Source organism: Chiroxiphia lanceolata, chromosome Z, assembly GCF_009829145.1.
Source record: "Chiroxiphia lanceolata isolate bChiLan1 chromosome Z, bChiLan1.pri, whole genome shotgun sequence".
Lineage (NCBI taxonomy): Eukaryota > Metazoa > Chordata > Aves > Passeriformes > Pipridae > Chiroxiphia > Chiroxiphia lanceolata.
In genome coordinates this window covers 74,917,888-74,940,047 of record NC_045671.1, presented here as the reverse complement: position 1 = coordinate 74,940,047, position 22,160 = coordinate 74,917,888, and the positions used below count along the sequence as shown (strand labels likewise).

General features: G+C 53.0%; 3 protein-coding genes across 6 annotated transcripts; 2 read left to right on the top strand and 1 right to left on the bottom strand.

The window, feature by feature from the left end:
* Positions 1 to 468: 468 nt before the first annotated feature.
* Positions 469 to 6,304, bottom strand: ZBTB5 (zinc finger and BTB domain containing 5). Of its 3 annotated transcripts, none has more exons than XM_032676022.1 (2): positions 5,982 to 6,304; positions 469 to 3,219 (listed from the first exon to the last, which is right to left on the bottom strand). In XM_032676022.1, exon 2 carries the CDS (start codon positions 3,213 to 3,215, stop codon positions 1,206 to 1,208), a length of 2,010 nt encoding a protein of 669 aa, XP_032531913.1. In that variant the 5' UTR covers positions 3,216 to 3,219; positions 5,982 to 6,304; the 3' UTR covers positions 469 to 1,205. The 3 variants fall into 3 exon arrangements, with proteins under 3 accessions (XP_032531913.1, XP_032531912.1, XP_032531914.1); XM_032676021.1 differs by having other exon boundaries at positions 6,190 to 6,302; XM_032676023.1 differs by having other exon boundaries at positions 6,194 to 6,302.
* Positions 6,305 to 6,428: 124 nt separating this feature from the next.
* On the top strand, positions 6,429 to 12,975 carry POLR1E (RNA polymerase I subunit E). Of its 2 annotated transcripts, XM_032676482.1 has the most exons (13): positions 6,429 to 6,562; positions 6,648 to 6,751; positions 6,847 to 6,921; positions 7,990 to 8,066; positions 8,370 to 8,455; positions 9,060 to 9,115; positions 9,466 to 9,610; positions 10,522 to 10,629; positions 10,903 to 10,999; positions 11,180 to 11,313; positions 12,023 to 12,104; positions 12,231 to 12,362; positions 12,620 to 12,975. In XM_032676482.1, exons 1-13 carry the CDS (start codon positions 6,502 to 6,504, stop codon positions 12,777 to 12,779), a joined length of 1,317 nt encoding a protein of 438 aa, XP_032532373.1. In that variant the 5' UTR covers positions 6,429 to 6,501; the 3' UTR covers positions 12,780 to 12,975. The 2 variants fall into 2 exon arrangements, with proteins under 2 accessions (XP_032532373.1, XP_032532374.1); XM_032676483.1 differs by lacking the exon at positions 6,847 to 6,921.
* Positions 12,976 to 14,055: 1,080 nt separating this feature from the next.
* SLC25A51 (solute carrier family 25 member 51) lies at positions 14,056 to 17,911 on the top strand. The gene is made up of 2 exons (XM_032676547.1): positions 14,056 to 14,164; positions 15,682 to 17,911. The coding sequence occupies exon 2, from the start codon at positions 15,719 to 15,721 to the stop codon at positions 16,580 to 16,582; it is 864 nt and encodes a 287-aa protein (XP_032532438.1). The 5' UTR covers positions 14,056 to 14,164; positions 15,682 to 15,718; the 3' UTR covers positions 16,583 to 17,911.
* Positions 17,912 to 22,160: the final 4,249 nt, after the last annotated feature.

Genomic DNA, 22,160 nt, shown 5'->3' with positions numbered 1-22,160 from the left:
AGGTTCTTCCCCCAGAGAGTGGCTGGGCACTGACCAGGCTCCCCAGGGCAGTGGGCACAGCCCCACAAGGCTGTCCGAGTTCAAGAAATGTTTGGACAACGCTCTCAGGCACATGGTGGGATTCTTGGGGTGTCAGGATCATTGAGGGCCAGGAGCTGGACTCAATGATCCTGATGGGTCCCTTCCAGCTCAGGATATTCTGTGATTCTATGAGATATGGCAAACAAGGATTGTTCCTGACAGTTCAATCTGAGGAACAATCCACAGCTGTGAAGGGAAGTCAGTAACTGTGCAGAGGAGGAAATTAAAGCCTGGAGATAAGAGAAAAGGACAACATGCTCACACAGTAATGGGGACCAGATGGACTGCTGGCATCTAGAAACAGAGGGAGACTCTCTTACACGGCAAAAAGAGCCATCACAAATTACCTCCCTCCTTCAAAACAACAAAGACAAGCTCTGTTCAGACTCCTGCCTATATAGAATTGTAACACAGGAGATACGAACTGGTTAAAATACTGCTAGGAATAGCACAAACAAGAGACAGTACTTCACTTATCACTTAATACGTGTTTCTACGGGAAAAAAAAAAAAAAGTCAGCCAAACATCCAGATCTTCCTGTATTAAAGTTATATGTACACCTGGCAGTCCAAAAGTTACTTGTCTGGGATTTAATTTAAGCACCTTGATTACACAGTGTTCTTTACTACAAAACAGCTAAACATACATTCATAATCCTAGAACTATTGTTATAATTAGCGTATTTGAAAGCATTATGTCAGACAGGTGCAGCCAAAGCTGTTTTTCTCTTTTAAAGGTAAGTGGTCTGCGCTACTGTCCACACATAATGCAGCAATTCATGTTACAATAATTATTTAAATGCTTTCACTGTTACAAAATGCTTTAGAGAAAAAAAAAAAACCACAACAAAAAAAATGAAATTTGCACTTCAGTTTCTTGTTCTCTAAACGTGCTATTTCATGAGGTCCCCACGCTGTCACCCCTCTGCCCTGCAAAGGGGGTGCTTCGCTGTGGGGGGTCACATCCCCATGCCCGCTGCGCGGCTCCCGGCAGGCGGCTGAGCCCACGACACCCTGCGAGGTAGGTACCGGATATCCCCAATGGCAGAGCCGAGGCTCTGTGTGTGTGGCACCACCGCACAGCAGCGTCCGCCGGCCCCACCGCAGCGGCCCCGGGGCAGCGCCTTAGAGCAAACTGCTGGGCAGGTTGCTGCTCTGCCACCTGAGGCAGGTGGTCTTGGAGTGTTTGTAGAGGTGGCTGGACTGGCTGAAGCGCTTCCCGCACTTGAGGCAGGCATAGGGCTTCTCCCCCGTGTGCACGCGGATGTGTTTCTTGCAGTCCGTGAGCGTCAGAAAGGTCTTGCAGCAGATCTTGCAGGCGTACTTGCGCGCGCCCTCCACCACCAGCACGTTGTGCTCTGACAGCGCCTTCTTGCACTTGGACAGCACGTCCGCGGACGCCCTGGTGAGCTGCGGGGGGCCGGGCTGCGACAGGTGCCCGCTCTCGAAGGACGTGCTCCCATTCATCAGCAGCTGGGACCCGGACGAGCTCTCCTGCAGCTGGGAGCCCCGCACAGAGGTCACCACTGGCATTTTGGGGGCGATGCGGCGGTAGCCAGGAAAGCCACCGGCTCCGCCTCTCACCGAGCCCATCATGGCCCGGGACAGCGAGTGCAAGCCCAGGCCTGAGCGTGGGAAGTCCATGCCGAACTGCTCTGCTGCCCGGTACCCAGAGGTCTGCACACAGGGCAGACCCATCACATCCTGCATGGGCCTCACAAAGTGGGAGTCCGCGGGCTCGCTAAATGGGTTCTCCACATGGGAGACGGTGGCGGACGAGTGGCCACCAGCAGGCCCCGACTCCGGGCTCATCAGGTAAGAGGTGTCGCTGTCCATCCTGCAGTCACTGGTGGTGTTGGGAATGTTGTCGTCACTGTTTTGGCTGGCTCCAAAGCCACTGCCTCTGCTTTTATTCAGAAAATTTGAAATGCTGAAAGACGACTTGTGTTCCAGGTTGTTGGACACCTCCATGATGTGGATGTCTCCCACCCTGTCAGTGCTGGACTGTGGGTCAGAGAAGCTGCGGTCGCTGCTCTCAGGACTCAGCTCGATTTTCTCTGCACTCACCACTCCTCCTTCCACCTCCACGGACTCACTGCCCTCTGCCTGGGAGGTGACGTCGCTCACCTCATCCTGGGGCTCTGGGGAGCTCAGGGGCTCAGACTTCACCACCACCCTCATGTGCTCCTTCTCGTTCAGGCTGACCTCCGGATTCTCACACGGAAAGTTGCTCTTTTCAGCAGCAGCCTCCTGGTCAAAGCTGGTCTCCACTTGTGTGGCCTGGGACGCCATGGACATCTGGGAAATGTTTGCCCCACCGTTGTCCGACTGGCTGGGCACTTGAGCATCCTCCTGAGCACCGAAAGACTGGTCAAACATGATCGTGTTGTCCTCCTGGTTATCAGCAACGGCGTCAGCCTTGGAGTTGTCCACGATCTTCAGCGAGTCCGGAGAGAAGAAATCCTCGCGCGAGTGGACGGGCTGCCCGCCCTCTGCGGCCACGTCGGCCCCGGGCTCGTCCACAGCGGGCCGGATGCGCTGCCGGGCGCGCTCCTCAGAGGGCGGCTTGCGCTTGTGCAGGCGGCGCATGGGGAAGGCGGCACGCTGCTCCAGGCCGCTCCGCACGGAGCCGGGCGGCTCCTCGGTGCCCTGCGAGGAGCCCAGCGCGGAGCTGACGATGCTGAGCCCCAGCTGCTGCAGCATGAAGGAGCGCTGCAGGCGCGCGCTCTGCTCCTGCGCGCGCTCGCTCGGCGGCGACAGCGGCAGCGTCCGCGTGGTCAGGTAGTGCTTGCAGGCCTTCACCACGGAGTTGAGGTGCAGGTGGGACGCGGCCAGCAGCACGTCCATCACGTTGCTCTCCCCAAGCATGAGCGTGGACGTGTACATCATGTCGATGAGCGCGGCGAAGGCCTCGGCCGTCACCACCTCGCTGTCCAGCTGGATCATGTTCATGGTCTGGTCCCCCTCAGCCACCGTGAACAGCGCTCGGAAGTGGGTGCTGCACGCGGCAAGCACGGAGCGGTGGGCTTTGAAGTGCCTGTTCCCCACCACAATGACGCAGTCACAGAGCTGGCCATGGAGCCTCTGGTAATTGAGCTGCTGGAAGACTTGCTCAAAGTGTCCTGGAAAATCCATGATCCTACAAAACAGAAGAAACCATTATATAGGCCACCAAGTTGATCAGTGGAATGGAGTAACTCTCTTGCGAGGAAAGGCTGAGTGAATTGGAATTGTTCAGCCTGGAGAAGAAAAGCTTCAGGATGACCGAAATGGGCCTTCCAGTAGCTGAAGGGGACTACAAGAGAGATGGGTCAAGACTATTTACAAGGGCCTGGACTTACAGGACAAGGTGGAATGGGATCAAATTGAAAGAGAGTAGGCTTAGATTAGATATTAGGAAGAAATTCTTCCCTGTGAGGGTGGTGAGGCCCTGGCATAGGTTGCCCACAGAAGCTGTGACTGCCCTATCCCTGAAGTGTTTGAGGCCAGGTTGGACAGGTTGCTTGGAGCAACCCGGGATAACGGGACAGAGACAGACTTTAAGGTCCCTTTTAACCAAAACCAGTCTGTGATTTCATGGTTGAAGGTCACAGTCAGGCTGCAGCGAACCTGGGTTTAAAGAGGAAAGATGACAGCTGAAAGACAGACAAACAGTAACTGATCTGAATTTGCCACACCACACAGTTACAGGATCAAAGCTGGCAGTCTGGAGAAGAAGGAGCAAAAGGAGGAGGAGAAGGAAGGAAATCCAGGTTCTGCCACAGAGCTGACCTCAGCGCCAGCCATGTCACAGCGCTGCAAACCAAACAACACAGATCATCTCGTCCCTGTCAGCATCTGTCCAAACTAAAACAACTCACTAGTAAAACATTTAACCCTGGTTTGTAAAAAGATCTGATCGCAAATAAACTGCTCACACAATTAAGTGACCTCCCACAGAAACTCCTGGACTTTAATCCTCACCTCACATGGCTGAGAGGGAAGTGATAGGAAGTTTTTGATAAAACAACGTGCTGCTCAATGAGACAACCAGACAGACTGAGGGGTGGCTTTTTCTTGGTTGTCCATTAATAGAACAGAAGTCGTGTCTTACCAAACTCATCTTAAGACTGAAGAGGTGACTTTCGGCAATATCTCTACTCTTTCTCATGAAAAAAATTGAAGTGTAAGATTTGGGGAGCAGAAAGGCTGCATGACCAAGGCAAACACACACATTCCTGTGCTCACATTTATCTTCCAACAGCAACACCACAGCACCATTAGACAAATGGAGACCATAAAGCAGCTGAAATAAAAGGTCACATAGACAGAATTTTGCTTTTGAGGAGGGATCAAATGCAAGTCTGCCAATTCAGAAAGTCCATCCTCAAGCACACATGTGTTTGCTGCTTTTCTAAATAAGAAACAGGAACATAAATCATACGTGAATTCATTTATCTTTCACTGCCAGTGTGTGTTCAGGAGTAAAAATAAGACAATATTTTCAAACAGAGCAAAAGGAATGAAGCTGGACCCCAGGAAGGAATGTGGGTTACAGGGATCGTCCAAGCACTTCTGCCCAGGCAGCAACACACATTTAGAACAGAGGAAGCAGGGAAGAGTCATTGTTTTGACTGATCATTTGGGATTTCAGAATTCCAAGGGAGTCTTGCTTACAGGCACCAAAAGTGATCGCATCCTTTGTGCGCCTGAAACAAGACAAACTCCAGTTTTGCTTCCAGGAACATGGATTTGGCTTGGTATTTAACTCTCACTACACAGAAAGGCTGGAGCTCTCGAGCCAGAACAAACACACACAGACTCCAGGATGATGCAGAGATCTCGTTCCCACAGGAGAGGGAACTGCCCAGTTCTACAGCCAAACAAAGGACTACAAGTGAACAGACAACACACCAAACTGTTGAGCTAAAAGTAGTTTTACTATAAATACAAATGGTCAGAGCCAAGAAAAGTTTAAGGGCAAGCAATGAAAAAGCATCTACAAAATCCTGACTGGAAAACCATCATCCTGCCTGTCCCTGGACTAGGGCCTGTGTCAAAGAACTACAGGCACTGGATTCCCACATTTCTTGTTGAAGTTGGTGTCTGGAACTATATTCTGAAACAGCTCACAGAGTCACGGCTAATTCCTTTATTCTCCTAAACGACCCAAAATCCCCTATAAGGCAAGGGACAGATAGTGACGCAATCATGTAGGAGAAGAAGCGCACTGCAGATTTTTCCACAGGAATTCAGGTTTTATCAGTACAATTTCTACTATGTTTAATGGCCACAACTTCCTCACCGGGTTTCCATTCCCTGGAAATACATGACTGGCACAGATGATTACACTGCAGCCCTGACCCACTGCGGGGAGGTCAAACACACACACCCCAAAAACAACGCTCCTCCCAGCCCCGGGTGCCTCCTTTCAGGGGGCACAGACACTGTGGCACTCCCGTGTCACACATCTGTGCTGCCCCTCACTGTGACCCAACCCGGCCATGTTCCCTTCTCAGTCCTGGCTTTTAACCCCAGAGTGCAACGATCCACTCACCCTCCTCCTTCTCCTTCTCCTCCTCCGGGCGATGGGGGAGCAGGGAAGAGGAAAACCTTGTGGGATCACTGAATATCCTGAGCTGGAAAGGCCCCGCAGGATCATGGAGCCCAACTCCTGGCCCTGCACAGACACTCCAACAATCCCACCGTGTGTCCTCGGACAGAGTCAGGACACGGAGATCATTCACCAGTTACCACCCAAAACACACGGCTCGGAAATTACCTGATTTAAAGCCTCTGAAAGCTCCAGAACGTCCAATGACTGCTAATAAGATAACAAGATAACAAGAGCTGCTCCTGCTCTCCTGAAGGCAGCGCCCTTTCCTCCCCTTCACTCCCCTTTTTTTTCCTTTTGTGCCTCACCTGGAACATACAAGTTCTGTGTCCCTCTCAGGGCAGCACCTGCATCCCAGCGCTGCATCAGCACCGGCAAAAACACACCCAGAGACTCCGCTTTGTGCCGCTCACGGGACATAAAGGGGAGCTTGGAGAGCCCCGGTCCCACCCCGACCGGGGGGTCACCAGTTCCTACGTCACCGCCGCCCTCCTCTCCCTCGCCCTTCCCGATCACCTGTGGTGTCCGTGTGGGAAGGGCCGCGCGGGAAGGGCCGCGTGGGGATGGGTTCGGGATGGGGATGGGGATCGGGATCGGCCCGGCCCCGCTCCCGCCGCTCCGTCCCCGCCCGCCGCGCCGCCCGATGGCGTCACTTCCGGCCGCCGGCCGCCGACCGCACGCACCCAACCCACAGCCAACCGATGGCCTCGTTATTTATAAGTGGCAGCCGCGTCCCGCCCCGCCCAATCGGGGATGGGCTTATTGGCGCTGCCGGAGGGGGTGGCGGCGCGGAGTTTGGGTGTTGTTTCAGCTCTCACGGCCCTCGCCATGGCCGCCGCCACCTGGCGCTACCGCGGGGACCTCGAGGCGGAGCGGCCGGCGGCGCTCGGTGAGCGGGGCCGGGCTGGGCTGGGGGCGCGAGGCGGGCCCTGGCCCTTCCCGGGACTCACGGGCTCCCTGTCCCTGTCCCACAGTGCGGTTCGCCAACGGGAGGCTGCGGAGCCCCGAGTCCCTGCGCTTCACCGTGTACCGCAGCCGGGACACGGCCCATCCCCGAAAGAGGCACCGCAGGATCCTGGTAAGGGCCCGCCCTAGGAAGGGCGGGGACGGCTCCGGGCAGGCAGATCGCCTTCATCCCGAGATGCTATGATTCCTTCATTCCTTCATGGCTAGGCTTCGCGAACGAAGATTTGGGAAGGCACTACCCACGCTCGTTGCAAGAATGCTGTGATAGCAATGTACGATAAGGTGATAACCAGGTCACAGCCATAGTCGGGCAACGGCCACACGCGGGGCCGCTGTAGGTCACGGCACGAGCTGCATCTGGAATTCCAGTGCCGATCCCACCGCGGGCGAGTCCTGCACTGGAGGGCTTTGACCCTCTTTTGCCCTTAGGGCCGTGGTCGAGGCAGCTCCTGCAGGTGGGGAGACCCTGGCACAGGTTGCCTAGAGAAGCTGTGGCTGTCCCATCCCTGGAAGTGTGCAAGGCCAGGTTGGATGGGGCTTGGAGCAACCTGGAATAGTGGAAGGTGTCCCTGCCCATGTGAGGGGATGGGACTGGATGGGCTTTAAGGTCCCTTCCACCCTAAACCAGTTCACGATTCTGTGAAAGTCTGTGCTGAGCTTTGCAGCAGATTTCTTTAAAAACCTCTCAGAGTTCAGCCCAGCCTGTACCACAGAGATGTTTTGCAGCTGCCAGGAGCTCCCTGGGGCTTGGAGGGGGTTTTGGCTCTGATGTGGATGGTGGAGCTGCGGGGTTGGGAAGGCAGAGCAGGGACCAGGGACCTGCCAAAGGTCACGGAATCTGTTGTGTTCTGTTCACACAGGGAAATCTTCACCAAAGCTGTCTTTGTCTGGCTAAATTACATTATGAGAAGGTCTCTCAGTGGAGAGAAAAACAAGGGTACAGTCAGAAGGTGCTTTCTGCTGCTGCTGTTAAGCTTTACAGCTGCTTCCCTCGAGGAATAAATGTCCTTGGGGGAAATTCACTGCAGCAGACCAGAGACACCAACACATTCTCATAATGCATTGGAAACAGATTTAGGTGGCTGAGCCACTCCTGTGCCGGCTCTGGATTTCAGTTGGTAAATTACAGGGGCTCAGTAGCTCTGGAGCTTTAGTGGGTCATTGAAAACCACGTTTTAATGTGAATTATTAAGGCTAGATCACAGTGAGGTGTTGTACATGCTCGCCATGTTGGTACAGTCTGGGTTTTAAGTTATGATTCCTGGGAGTTCAGAGCTTGGTGGCACCAAGGCAGAGGCAGGGAAGGTCCACAACAGCCCTGTGTTCAAGGAGTTCTCCCTGGTTTCCCAGGTCTCGGAGACAGAGCGGCTTTGCTACGTGGGGCACAATTTCGGCAGCGGGGTCATGAGGTGCAACTCCCTGTGCAGGTATGGAAGAAGGAGCTGAGAGTAGAGAAGGGCTGCTCAGACACAGAACTTCTAGTACCTTCCCTGGGCCTGGCTCAGAGCTGTGATGGGACCTACATTTCACCTAGTTTAGTTGCCTTAAGACTTCTATATTTACTTAGAGCAGTGAGATGTTATGTTTTCGTATGTACACGTGCCTTGGAGGTAACTTGGTTTATCATGACATTCCGAATATGCAAGGCAGGAAAAGTGGCAGGAGTGGGAAGACCACGTAGTTTAAATCATTTCTGTGTCCCACCAATCACTTGCCCCTGTTCTCCCCAGGTACTTTGTAGGTGTGTTGGACAAGGACTCTGGGCAGATGGAGGTCTACAACGCCGAGATGTTCAACATGCAGCCTCTGCTCTCAGGTGGGAGGTGCTGGGTGTTGGCCCAGTCTGTGCCAGGCCTGTATGTGCCTCCAGCTCTCAGCTGCTCTGTCCTCCTTATTCCTGCCTTGTTTCCTCAGCATGGAGGAAGGAGGATTCCTTCACTCCTGCATGCTGTGAGGAACAGCGGGAGAGGGAAGCACAGTGGGACCAGAGTGGAGGTTAAGCAGGGAGTGTGAAGGTGGGAGTCAGAGTGTCGCTGCCCAAGTGCAGTTTTATCTGGGTGTGCTCTGCTGAGGGAGGACTGGATCCCTGAAAAATAAAACAGATTGTCTTCAGCAGAACTAGTTTTTGTTACGGGACCCAGGAGGGTAACCCAAAGGATCAGGTCTTTCAGAGCTGATTTTCACTCTGTGAAGGAGGACCTGGGTTTGGCCACACCCAATTGGCCACACTCCATTGCACCCATAGGCTTTATAGCAAAAGCTCTTTTTTTGTTCTAGGTTCTCATATTTGATGTGTTCTTTAAGTGGCCAAGCCCTGTGGAATTGATCCTGATGTGATGTGCCAAGTCTGTCAGTCACACTTAAAGCATTCCTGTCCTGGTTGCTGCCATCCAAGCAGACTAACTTCTGTTCTTTTATAGATAACTTGATACCTGATGACACAAAGGATTATCAGAAAAAATCCTACAGGGAGAAGGTAAAGTTGAAACCCTATGTCACATTCTGCTGTGAGTATCTGTCCAACAGGGGCAGGTGATGCTTGTTTGAGGCTGGGGTGTTTGGTGTCCTGCAGGGTAAACCTTTGCAGGTGCAGCACTGTCACTGTGCCCTGGAGGCAGTACAGGTAGTGCCTGACTTGGCAGTATTTTCGTGGCTATTTTAGGCAGGATTGCCATCCCAGGAACTTCCTGCCCCTCGCAGACCAGCACCTCCACACGCAGGTTTTGCCCTGTGAAGTGTTTGAAGTTTTATTAGAGGATGTGGCTGTAGAATGAATGATGGGGTTTGGATGCACAGGGTGCTTTAATGTGTGTCTCTCCTGCACAGGTGGATTTGTGCATCGAGGCCTTTGGCACCAGCAAGCAGAAGCGAGCGCTGAGCTCTCGGCGCATGAACGCTGTGGGCAACGACATTGTGAGCACAGCTGTGACAAAAGCAGCAGCAAACATTATAGATGCAAAGGGAGTGACAGGTGAGAGGATTCTGTCTCGGGGTTTAAGGATGGCAGCCTGAAGGGCGTTTTCCTATCTGTCCTTGCCAAGTGGGGAGTGACTGAAGAAGCAGCTGGTCTAACAGCTGAGAAAGGCACACGAGGGAACGGCTTCCTTTTGCTCCTGCTAATCTTGGTGTGGGAGTTGCCTGAATGAGGGAAAGGCCCTGTGACCTCAGTGTTCATCCTGCCCGTTATTGGGAGCTCTTGTCGGAGTGCCTGGATATGTATTCACTGGGATAAAGCCAGTGACCTTGGTCTGAACTCAGTGGCATGGCTGTGGAAAATGGCACAGACTTACCTCAAAGACTGTTGCGCCCTTGGGACAGGTCACAGCATGGTGCAGGGTCACCATCTCGGGGGGTTTCCAGGCTGTGGCAGGACAGAGCTGTGGCTGCCCTGACTTTGTGCTGTGGACGCCCCTATGCTGAGCAGGAGGGCGGACAGAAGCCCTCCAGAGCACTTCTGGGATCCTGAGTGTCATTGGCATGCACAAGAGAGGTGTCTGTTGAATGTAGAACCCAGTAGCTTTCATCCCTTTTGTTCTGGGGTGGATATCAACAGTGGTCCCAGAGCTGCTTTGTGCCAAGTAGGTGTTCGCTGGAACCCAGGGTGCCAAAACTGTGCTCTGCCCATCAAGCAGCAGCCAGACATCTTGGTGCCCTTCTTTCCTAAATGTTTCTCTAGTCCGGAATGGTTTTTCTAAATTTTGAGGAGCAGAAGGTTCTTGGTAGAAGTTTTAAATGTTTAAAGCTCCAGCTGTGACTAAACTGGTGTTGACCCAAGAGACTATTGAGTAGACTTGCATCTAAAGGGAGGATTTGGGTTATGTTCCTGTTCTCTGCATTTTGCTTTGCACAGTCCAAACACTCCCCTCCTGCTTCCCTCCCAAGCTCTGATGCAGGATGTGGCCCAGGATGACGTGCAGACCATCTCTGCCTTCCTCCCGCCGTGCCATGAGGATGCCGACAGGCCAGAGCACGTGTACAAGTTCGAGGACAGTATCTTTTCCTGGTCACAGGGGTTTTCCATGTCTGTAAACCTCGATGTGCCCATCTGGGAGCGAGCCCAGCCTTCACCTCTCACAACCCAAAAGCTGGGAGCAGGGTAGTTCTGTGTTGAGCAGTATTCTCTCCCTGTTGGCAGCAGTTCCACTGGGAATAGTGGTGAGGCTGGCCATGCAGAAGTGACTTGGGTTGTGCCACAGTCTGTTAGAGGCTGCTGTCCCTGGAAGGGAGAGCCCAGGCCTGTTCTTTTCCTTAAAGCCCTGCCAGTCCTGTCCCCCACCGAGTACGAGGCGCTGCGGGTGCCAGCAGCTGCCCTGGCCAGCGCCACCGCGGAGGACATCGCCAAGAAGGCAGAGGAGAGGAGGTAATGCTGCTGCTGAGGGCCATGTCCTGACTGGGGGCACGAGAGCTGCCCTGGGGCAGAGGGGAACATGTGATCCAGGCATGGCTGAGCAACACCTGCCTTGGGGAACGTGGGGGATAGTTATGTGCACAGCAGCGAAGTGCTCTTTGTGGAGCTGAACTCCCCCTCCCTCTCCTGCAGCCACTGCTCCTTTGTTTTGGAGGAGCTGAAATTCCTGCCTGCTGATGAGAAGAGCAGAGACCGCAAAGCCCGATGCCTCTGGTTCCTGGACACCCTCATTAAGTTCAGCCACCTGAAAGTGATCAAGAAGAAGCGTAAGAGAGTTTTCGGCTCATGAAGATGTGCTTTTGGGAATGTCTTTGGCATCCCTTGCTTGTCAGCTGAGCATGGGGATCTCTTCTGTCCTCAGGGTCCTGCTTTTGAAACAGCACGACACAAAACACTTTGGTTGAGATTTTTCAGGCTTGTCACTCTTCCATAGAACTTGTGTATTTGAATGTCCTTGTCAGTCCCTGGCAGGGCTGATGGAGGAGGAAGTGGCAAGCCTGGTTGTAGTATCCTCCTGTGTTCCTGGGGACACAGGAGTCACCTGTAGGACTGCTGAGGAGGATGTGGGAATGACTAGTCTTGGTGGTAATAGGGACTTGTAAATGTGGTCTCAGCTTTATTAGTATTTTGTGGCAAAAGAAATACACACTTAAGTGTGTGTGTATTTTAAATTGTCTAGTGTAGAAGTGGGAGATCCCTTTTACGAAGAAAATAAAAACTGTCAGGAGCCTCTCAGACCTGAAGAATTATGAAACCTAGAAGCCAAAGGCGCAGGCTTCTTTTAGGGTCTCTGTGTTCCTGGGAAGAGGTGATAAATGGTGGGATTCTTGGGGTTGGATTCAAGTATCCTTGTGTGTCCCTTCCCACATGGGATATTCTGTGATATTCCATTATAAGTGTCAGGGTGATACATGTGCTGCTGTGATGGGTGGGTGTGTGTTCCTCATCCTTTTGCCAAGCCCCTCTCTGGTCTAGATCCAATGGGTCCCGAGTGCCCACACATCATCAGCAGAAAACTCATGAAGAATTTCACCTCACTGACCTACAACAACGGCAGGTAAGGGACACTGTATGAGGCTCCTGAGGCACAGATAGGGCAGAGCTCAGCTTGAGTGGCCACAGACACGCCATCAGGAGCTCCCATACACTCCACATCTCACAAGTTCTCTCTTTCGCCACACAGCGTCCAGAATTTAGTCTCTGCATCCATGAAGGCTAAAATCACTGCCTACGTCATTCTCTTGGCTCTGCACATCAACAACTTCCAGACGGACCTCACCATCCTGCAGAATGACATGAAGCTGCAGGAGAGCAGGTGAGCCATCCTGTGTGTTCACACCTGCTGGGATCCTCCTACAGGGAGACCCTGGGAGAGCCCTGAAACTACCCTGGCATCTGGGTTGGGATTTAGTTTTCCCCAGGTGGTGTCTGTAGGTGCAAGACCTGCATTTCCCAGCAGGTGTCAGCTGCTGGCTGCTCCTCGGATTAGGGCAGGAGGCCACGGATCCATGCGGTGTCATGGCACAGGAGGTTCAGCAGCCCCACTGATAGTGTTTCTCCATTGTTTTCCAGGATCCTGGACATCGCCAAGGCCCTGCGGCTGAAGATATCCAAGGCCAAAGGGGGGCTGGGGCTGGAGAAGGACCAGAACCACAAGCTGGGCACTCTGTCCCTGCCCTTGCCCATGCAGAAGGCACCAGCAGGACAGCGGAAGCGCAAGAAAATTAACTGAAAAGCCCAAGAGGTCTGAGGAGCAACACAGCCCCTCCCTCAGAACATCATGGGGATGCCTTTGTCTGCTGGATTTGGGTCCAGCACCAGGGTGGAACAGATGTTTGCTTCATTACAGTGCTGCTTTTTTATATTTATGTAGAAAAAGCTGTAATAAAAAGAGTCTGTCTCCAGGAGGGGAGGATGTTGTGCAGGATGAAGAGGGCACATCCTACTGATATATATTTCTGCTCCCTATTCCAGCTGATAATTCCTACCTGAGCAAATTCCCACTGACAACTGGGCAGGAAAACCCTCCCCTTCCTCCCTACCCCAGAACTTCTCTCTGCAGTGTTTCAGTGACAGGCTGAAAAATGTACCCAGACCCGGGGCTGCGCTGGCCAGGCCGGGGGGACGGTCCCGCCCCGGGCAGGTGGATGGAGCGGAGCCCCCGAGCTGTCCCAAGCCCCTGCACTGGGCATTTGGGCAGTGCCAGCCCTCGGCACCCGCCCCTGTCCGGCACAGAGCTGAGAGCTGCGGGCGAGGGCAGGGGACATGCTGCTAAGGGAAACAGTTCAGCGTGTCCCCAGCCGCAATCCATGCTCTTCGCCCATCCCTGCCCGCGGCAGGCACCGGCCAGGACCGGGCACGATGGGGGGCGGCACCGCTGCCCCCGGCCCTGCACCGCCTGGCCGGCACTGCGGGGACATCTTCCCATGCACGGCTTAGGCAAGAACATCCACCCCACCCGAAACAGCCCTAAACATCCAAAACCCCCTCCAAAATCCCCTAAAGCATGCCAAAATACTTCAGCGGCAGTGCCGGAGCCCGCTCGGTAGGGGGCGCTGACGGAACAGAGGGGAGGGGTCTGATGAAGGGGCGGGGCTTGGTGAAGGGAGTCTGGGTGGAGGCCCGGGAAGGGGCGGGGCTAGTTTACCGTTTGAAGATGCTCCCTTAGACCTTGTGCAGCGACACAAACACTGAAACACAAACGAGCCGTTGTTATTTACGACCGAACTAATAAAAGCAATCGAACCCCGCCACAGGAGAGAGACTCTGTGACGCCGAGCCGCGGGCACTGAGCGCTCCGGAGCCGGGCAGAGGGTCCCGCCGGGGAGCACTTGCGGCCCGGCGCGGGTGAGCTCGGCCCCGTTCCCATTCCCGTTCCCGTTCCCGGCCCCACTCCCGCCCCGCGCTGGGCGGCCTCACGCGACTGGCTGGGGCAGGTCGGAGGCGTGGCCTGGGCGTCCCCTCGCGGTCTGCCCACCCCGCGGCTGCGCGGTGACGTCACACGGCTGCGCGGTGACGTCAGAGAGCGGCGCGGTGCCGCGCCGGGCCGGGCGCTCCGGGTGCACGATCCCGATCCCGACCCCGATCCCGCCGCTCCCATGGCACCTCCGCCCGCAGGTGCGTCCCGCTAGCCCGCCCTGGACACGGCCGCAGCGCTCCGGGGGCGGAAAGGTGCGGTTCCGCGGGCCCGGCCGGGCCGCGGCCGCGGCCGCAGGACTGACCTTGGGCCCCGGTGCAGGGAGCCGTAATGCCGCCGGGAAACGCGGGATGTGCCGTGTGGGCTCCGCGGGCAGAGCGCGGTGCCGGGGGCGGTCGGAGTGCCCGGGGAGCGGCCGCGGCCGGCCCGGGCCGTGCGCGGGTACTGCGGGGCTGCGGCTCCCCCGGGACCTGTCCCTGCCGTGCGACACCGGGACGAGCTGCTGCCGCGGGAGCCGCGGCCGAGAGCGGGGACGGGCCTGCCGGGAGCTTGTCGAGAGCTCTTCCCGGGTCAGGCCTTCCCCAAGGGACAAAGACGGCGGGCACACCACAGGGAGCGGGCGCGGCTGAAAACGGGTTTCCCTTTCTTCCCCTCCCTCCTTTCTCTTTTGCCTTCTTTCTCTCCCCCCGCTCTCCCTCCCCTCTCGCTCCTTTCCTCCCTCCCTCCTTTCTTTCCCCTCCCCTTCCCTCCCTCCATTCAGCACCTCTTCTCTTCAGGTGAGGCTGTTGTCCCCACACCCCCTTCAGATCCTGGGAATCTTGTGCTGCTGGCGCTGGGGAGGATCTGAGGCTCTCAAACCACTCCCAGATGTCAGTGACCTCCCTCAGGCTGAACTGTGATGGAGGGTGGGATTCAGGCAGATATAGTTTTTCACAACTGTTACATAAAAACTCCCCTTCTGCTGACAAACAGAGCTCCACAAGTACCGATCCCTGCCATCCTCCCCCCGGGTTGTCTGGGGGAGCTGCCCCTTCCACGTGTCCTTTGGGACCCGGGTCCGGCCCCACTCGAGCTCTGAGACTCCTCAGCAGAGCGTGGGGGTGGATGCAGAGGAGGCTGCAGGGCAAGGAATTGGGACTGCCAGGGAATTTCACCTCTGTGTCAGTGAAATCCCACCTGTGTGGCACCTGTGCACCGGCTGTGGCTGAGACACAGGGAGTGGCTGAAAGTGCTCAGCTCCTGACTGGGATAAACTGCAACAGGTTGTGATTTATCTGTTGTGTTCTGCTGCAGGGAGAGGCAGAGTGGAAGGATCAGGTCTTGTGATGCTGCTGCACATGTTGGATTTAATTTTGGTGTTTTGTTAGTGTGAGGGTCAACTTTTCACTGTTACAATTCCTAATTCAAGGGGAATTCCAAGGGAAATCTGGTTTGTAAGCTTATTGGCTGTAGTGTAGCACTCTAGGAGTTCATATCTCAATTTCCTTCCTGATTTATTTGTGTTTTAACTGGAAAGTGCCAAGGAAGGCAGAACTGCTTTTTACTGTCTCTGAGACTTGAACAGAAAACAGCGCAACATCCATCAGATGGGGCATTTGTTGCTTTTCCCCTTCAAACTCGGCGGGACTTTGTTGAGGTGTTGTTTAAGTGATGCAGGGACGTGGCAGAGGCTGCAGGGTGCCCCTCAGCCCCGCTCACCTGGTTGTCTTTGGTGCAGGGAGGAGGCTCTGAGGACACTGCACGGGAACGCCGGGATGATGGGTCCGGGAGGTGCTGAGCCCGAGGACCCCGTGAGCAGCGAGGCAGCGGCCCCGGGCAAGCACTATGTGTGCGGGTACTGCGCGGCCTTCACCAACATCGCAGTGACCTTCCCCATCCAGAAGGTGCTGTTCCGGCAGCAGCTGTACGGGCTGCGCATGCAGGACGCTGTGCGCCAGCTGCGCCGCGACGGGCTGCGCACGTTGTACCGCGGCATCCTGCCCCCGCTGCTGCAGAAAACCACCACCCTGGCGCTCATGTTCGGCCTCTACGAGGACTTCTCGGCGCTGCTGCTCAGCCACGCGCGCGCCCCGGAGCTAGTGACGCGCAGCGCGGCTGCCGCGCTCGCCGGCACCACCGAGGCCGTGCTCACGCCCTTCGAGCGCATCCAGACTCTGCTCCAGGACTATAAACACCACGATAAGTTCACAAACACTTACCAGGCCTTCAAGGTGCTGAAAGCCTATGGAATGAGGGAGTATTACCGGGGGCTGGTGCCTATTCTGCTGCGAAACGGGCCCAGTAACGTGCTGTTCTTCGGCCTGCGCGGGCCCATCAAGCAGTGTCTGCCTGAGGCAACCTCGCACAGCGCTCACCTGGTCAACGACTTCATCTGCGGGGGGCTGCTGGGCGCCATGCTGGGCTTCCTGTTCTTCCCAGTGAATGTGGTAAAGACTCGCATGCAGGCTCAGATTGGCGGGGAGTTTCAGTCCTTCTCCAAAGTGCTTGTGAAGATCTGGCTGGAGCGTGACAGGAAACTGATGCGCCTCTTTAGAGGAGCCCACCTGAACTACCACCGCTCTGTGCTGTCCTGGGGGATCATCAACGCCACCTACGAGTTCCTGCTGAAGCTGCTGTGACCCCCGTCCTGCTTGTGGGGCGTTGGCACTCACGGTGCGTCTGGGCGCACGCCCAGGGAGCAGGGCCTGTGCACATCACAGGTAATTTCTCCTGGCCTTCCATATTTATGGGGTGAATGGTGATAAATTTAAACCTTGGTGCAATTGTGATGAACTTTTTAAAGTATTCCTTTGCTGGCAGGTGAGTTTACCCATAACGGAGCTCCTAGGCAAATACAAGGTTTAAAAACAAATATCAAAAATACTTGTACCAGTCTGTTATTCAGTATCACTCCCAAAACTCCTTAACTCTCTGTGATGGGATGTGCTCCACTGCCTGCATTTAGAACGTGAGAATCAAGGAGAGGCTGAAGAAAACTGATTCCATTGCCTGATCAACTTCCAAGTCTTGATTCTGGAACTGCTTTTTCAGACCCTTTGGGTCTTCATTGTGTCAAGCTCAAAGGACACAGATGGGGATGACAGAGGTGTAGAGCTCCCAGCTGCACCTCAGGCTGCTTGCAGCAGTGACCGTGTCCTCCAGCTGTGGCACTGACCATGTGACCTCAGCCCAAGCTGGATCTCTCTTGTGTGTATGTGTGTGTGTGTATGTGTCCCTTCCTGGGAAAAGGGAAAAGCAGAAGGAATGAAACAGCAAACTCACTGAAGCTTTAAAGTGTCCTTCCTTGTAAAAAAACCACGGAGTTTGTTCTGCTTAATCTTTTTGTTCGGGGGGTTTCGTTGGGTGGGTTTTTTTGCATTGCTACATTTTTGTTGCCTACAGCCATGGGGCCAGAGAGAAGCTGTCCCTCTTTCCAACACTCACGGAACACTCAGGCTCCTGCAGCTGCTCAAGCACTTCACACACAGCTCTTTGCACTGTGGTGTCTTGTCTTTTCTCAGTTCCTGCTGTGGAATTATGGATCTTGTGATTTTTTTACCCAAAACTCGGGGTTCTGCCTGCTTGATGTGTGCTGCTGAAAGTTCTATCAGACACAGTGGCATAGACAAGGTGAGGTTCCTGGATTACCTGCTTCAGTTGGAGGTCTGTAGGTGTAGCAGAGATGGAAGCCAAAGACGACCTTGGAAGCAGAGAGGTGGGAAAGTGGAGTGTTTGGAGATGTGTTTCAGGACTTCTGTGGGCAAGTACTGAAAAAGACTGACAGAAATGCGAAAATTGCATGTCTAACAGACGTGAGAGTTGAGAGATAAAAGACTTCAGACCTTAGAAACAAGGAGAGAAAAGCAAGCACGACCCTGAGGCAGGTGAGGGTCTCAACAAAAAGCATTTGATTCTCCTGGGGGACTTCCTGTTATTAAACTGTATGTGTATATATATATATATATATATATATATATATATATATATATATATAAACCAAAAGACTGTGGATGATGTGGAGCAGCAAAGCTTTCAGAAACTGGTCTCATTTTGGTCTTTTCGTAAGTTTTGGAGGGGCTATTGCTTTTCCAAATTACAGTTTTCCATTTGCTAAACTGTCTTCCAATATTGATCCTAATCAGTGTGTTGCAATCATAAACACAGCCCTGAGCTTCACAGCCAGCACAAACACAAGTTCCTGTATCCCAGTGGTGATTATCTGCATCTAAATAAAATGTTTACTGGATATTTGTTACTGGCGGAATCTGATTTTTACCAGTGTGCTGGGTTTTTTTGTAATCAATCCTTGATGGAATAAAAACAAAATCTGCATCCTGTTTCTCTGTGGAAGATGTTCTGTGCTTCTGCAATGTCGGGGAAGCTGAAGTGTCAAGGGTGAGAGTTTGGCACAAGCCCAAAGCCAGTCAGTGGCTTTCAGCCCCAGCAAAATAGTGCAGACCTGGTCTGAGGCTGAGAGTCCAGTTTTGACTTTTCATACGTCATTTTCAGAAAAAGATGATGGAAGAGCACTGAGCTGGGTCTGTGACACGCAGGAACTGTGGCACCTAAGCACTGAGAGGTTTTTTTCCTTTCAGTTTTAGGGGGTAGGCAAGAACCAGTGAGCATTACAGAACACAGCTCATAAAATAGATTTTAATTCAGTGAATTATTAAATATTTATTATGCAAGCAGGAGAAACTGTCCACAAATAGTAAGTTACTGTACGGCTGTAAGTACAATACTTTCAGAGCAGTTCTGACACTTCATATATGGTATTAAAAGGCTACAGTTTTTACTATGAAATCTCAGGTATTTCAAAATATTCTACATGCACAATTTGTTTTTGTAGTAAAAACCTTATACTTAACTGAGGATACTTAGTGCTTTAGAAAATGTACCTTTGACTAAGATCAGGAAATGAGAAGTTTCTGTTTCCTGCAGGACAAAAACAGGATGGGCCGTTGACTTCTTCCTTTCACTCCAACTTTTTATAATCCTGTAAAGTAGATTTTTTAAAAGCTTCCATTTGGCAAGTGTATTTCTGTTTTCTAGGAGTTTCTAGGTCCTAAAGCAACAGACCCATGTTCTACTGTGTCATAACCTTCTCCACATCAGCGCTACCCAAATCAAAACCACAACACAAACAAACAAACAAAAAAACCCAACAAAATCAACCAAGCCCTACCCCCTCCCCCCAAACCCCCAGAAAAACCTGATGTTTACATTCTAAATCTGGTAGTAGGCATCAAACTGTCCTTACCCCAAGACTCCAGGAGTGCAAACGAACGTGTGTGTGTGTGTCTGTATCGCTGTGCTTTCCTTCCTATCCCCATGCTCTGTCTGCCAGTGCCGTGTCTCCCTGGGCTGCCCTGGCTGGCCCTGCACTGGAGCCCGTGGCTATGCATGCTCTGACACCCCTGTGCACACACCTGAGTGTGGCCACAGGGGGCCCCAGTGATGGCCTCCCCCTCTCCCCCCCCACACTGGGAGACACTCTGGCCATGCACGTGCTGCCACAGCCACAGAATGTGACAGAACCAGCTCCAGCACAGCTCTGGTTCCTCAGACACTGCCGGGTGTGGCCTCCCCACAGATCTGCAGCTGCTGACCAGCTCTGGAGAGGCAAGAATTCTTCCACTAAAGATGTTTTTGAGTACAAAGCCAGGCATTTAACAACACACTGCACAGCTAGACAGAGCTCTGTCCCCAGGAGAAACGCTGTGAAATTTAAGTGCTGCAGCACCAGTTTACAGACACCCCTGGTGTGAGCCACCCTCTCACAGGCTGCCAGCGCAGTCCCTCATCTTCCTTGAAAACTCTTCTTCACAGTTTTATACACTTCTCAAGGTTAAGCATTCAACCTTGGAAACACAACTATGATAAACCTTTTTTTTTTTTTTTGACTATTTGGAAATAACCCAAAGCTCATGGACACAAAACTTCATTGCTTCAGTAAAGTTACCGTAAGAGAACTGAAAATCCTCCCACCACGTGACTGCAAGGTGTGCCAGCTGTGAACCACTCAGGAGTGAACTTCACAGGCAAAACGTGGTAAAACTTCCATGGAAAACTTCCAAGTGTTGTTGAAACGGAATAATCAATCAAATGACCAAAGTCTAAGACTACCTAGTTACTCTAATTCAAACTTATTACAAATGTCATCAGAAGGACAAAGTAACATTTCTACAGCATACATGTACAGATTCAGTTGTTCTATGCATCTGCTGGACACGCTACAAAAGCATCAAGGTGACCAAACCCCCTCACCAGGTGAGCTGTCAGTCCCAGAGCTGGGCAGGGCCACTCAGCCCACCAAAGGTCGTATCAAGGTGTGGTGACATGTGTCACTTTGGGGTAACAGTTCTTCATACAGAAAGGTAAGTGTCCAATGCTCAGCACAATACTGGTGTAAAACACAGCGTATCATGAGGTAGAATTAAAAAACACTCAGTGCATATTCACAGGCATAGCGTTACAGTCACTAGGGATCCACCAGTCCGAGGAAGTTCCAAGAGGAAAGAACAAAAACAGCCTTGAAAGCAGACAGACAGACCCACCCAAGAAATGCCTCGATTCCACAGGTGGTCCTTCACCTCCAAAACAAACACTGTGCAAGTCCATGAGAACTGTGAAACTCCCTCGAATGTCCCTGTAATCCCTTCCATGACGTGTAAGAAAACACCAAATAAGGTGAGAAAGTAGCCTGGCAGTGGGAGAGAACTGCCAAGGGGAAAGCCACAGTGGTCCGGGACAGGACCTGGTTTTTCCCCAGACAGCTTGGCCCATTACAAACTCCTTGTAGCTCCTTCTTTGCATAAAAGTCTTGTATCCCACAGCTGTCCCTGGGTCTCCTGCACACTTCCCTCCCAGGGCATTAACCCACAGCCCAGGGAGGTGACCCTGAGCTGCTCCAACAACCCCAGACCCACGGGCCCAGGTGCAGGCTCAGCCTCACAGGGGCTGGGTGCCAGCAGAAGGGACATTTGCCCTCAGATTACCAAACACCAAATATTGAAGGCTTCCTATTACCAAAGAAATTCTCCACAGCAGGAAATTTAAGACTTTTTTCTCTCATAATGCAGAAGAGCCTTAAGTTCAATAATTTCTCCAGCACCACCAGGGTATGCTATGCTGCCTGCACAAACCCAAAGCTACAGGAGGTTCCTCAGGCTTATGCTTCCAGTTCTCTCACCTCCAGAAATGTTGTTTTTATCCCCAAACGTGTTTTGCAAAAGGCTTTGTAAAAGTCAGCTTTGAACAAGTGTGCTCTGTCGAGCCACAGACAGTGAACCTGAACACCAAAAGCTGACAGTCCTTTCAGGTAAAGTTCTGCAGTTCCCTTCCGAACTGTGTGACTGATCAGTGAAACTTTAGTGAAATACTGAAAAAAACCCTGATCTTGGAACACGTAAGCGAAGAGATTATAACTGATGTGGACTGAAATACCTATGCATTTACAAGGTTGGCTCTATTAACTCGGGGGCTGAAACCTGGCATTTGCACTTTGGGTATGATCACAGAATCCGTTGAGTTGGAAGGGACCAAAAAGGATCACCCAGTCCAACTCCTGGCCCTGCCCAGGACACCCCAACAATCCCACCCTGTCCCTGAGAGCGTTGTCCGAACACTCCTTGAGCTCTGGCAGCCTTGGGGCCATGACCACTTGTTCAGTGCCTGACCACCCTCTTGGGGAAGAACCTTTTCCTAATATCCAACCTAAATCTCCCTGACACAGCTCCAGCCCTCCCCTTGGGTCCTGTCATTGCTCACAGAAAGCAGAGATCAGTACCTGCCCCTCCACTGCCCCTTGGGAGGATGCTGATGGCCCCAATGAGGCCCCGCCACCTCAATCTCCTCCAGACTGAATAAACCAAGTGCCCTCTGCCCTTCCCCTCATAAGGTTTCCCCTGCAGACCTTTCACCAGGATGAATGTTACAGTGTTCCACACCTGCTGATAAAGCCTGGTTAGATCCAGACAGATCTCACCAGTTGACCAGTTTGCTTTTAAACTCCTCCCAGACTGAGAGCACACGTGAAGGAAGGCTCACCTGGTGGTACTATGGACACATCCAAATGAATTCCTCCAGAGTGCAGGCAAGGTGTGGAAAAACAGCCAGCTGGGAAACACCCCAATATCAGCAGAAAGCCATAGTGTTTCAGATGTGGGATGATGTGGAAAACTTCCTACAACAGAAACCCAGCAGTGGAGGAGCCAG

Bases quoted from the DNA above. Each gene is read 5' to 3' on its own strand.
- ZBTB5 (XM_032676022.1), bottom strand. From the start codon at position 3,215: ATGGATTTTCCAGGACACTTTGAGCAAGTCTTCCAGCAGCTCAATTAC.
- POLR1E (XM_032676482.1), top strand. From the start codon at position 6,502: ATGGCCGCCGCCACCTGGCGCTACCGCGGGGACCTCGAGGCGGAGCGG. The intron at 8,067-8,369 runs GTATGGAAGAAG...TGTTCTCCCCAG, and splicing joins AGGTGCAACTCCCTGTGCAG to GTACTTTGTAGGTGTGTTGG. The intron at 9,116-9,465 runs GTAAAGTTGAAA...TCTCCTGCACAG, and splicing joins AAAAATCCTACAGGGAGAAG to GTGGATTTGTGCATCGAGGC.
- SLC25A51 (XM_032676547.1), top strand. From the start codon at position 15,719: ATGATGGGTCCGGGAGGTGCTGAGCCCGAGGACCCCGTGAGCAGCGAG.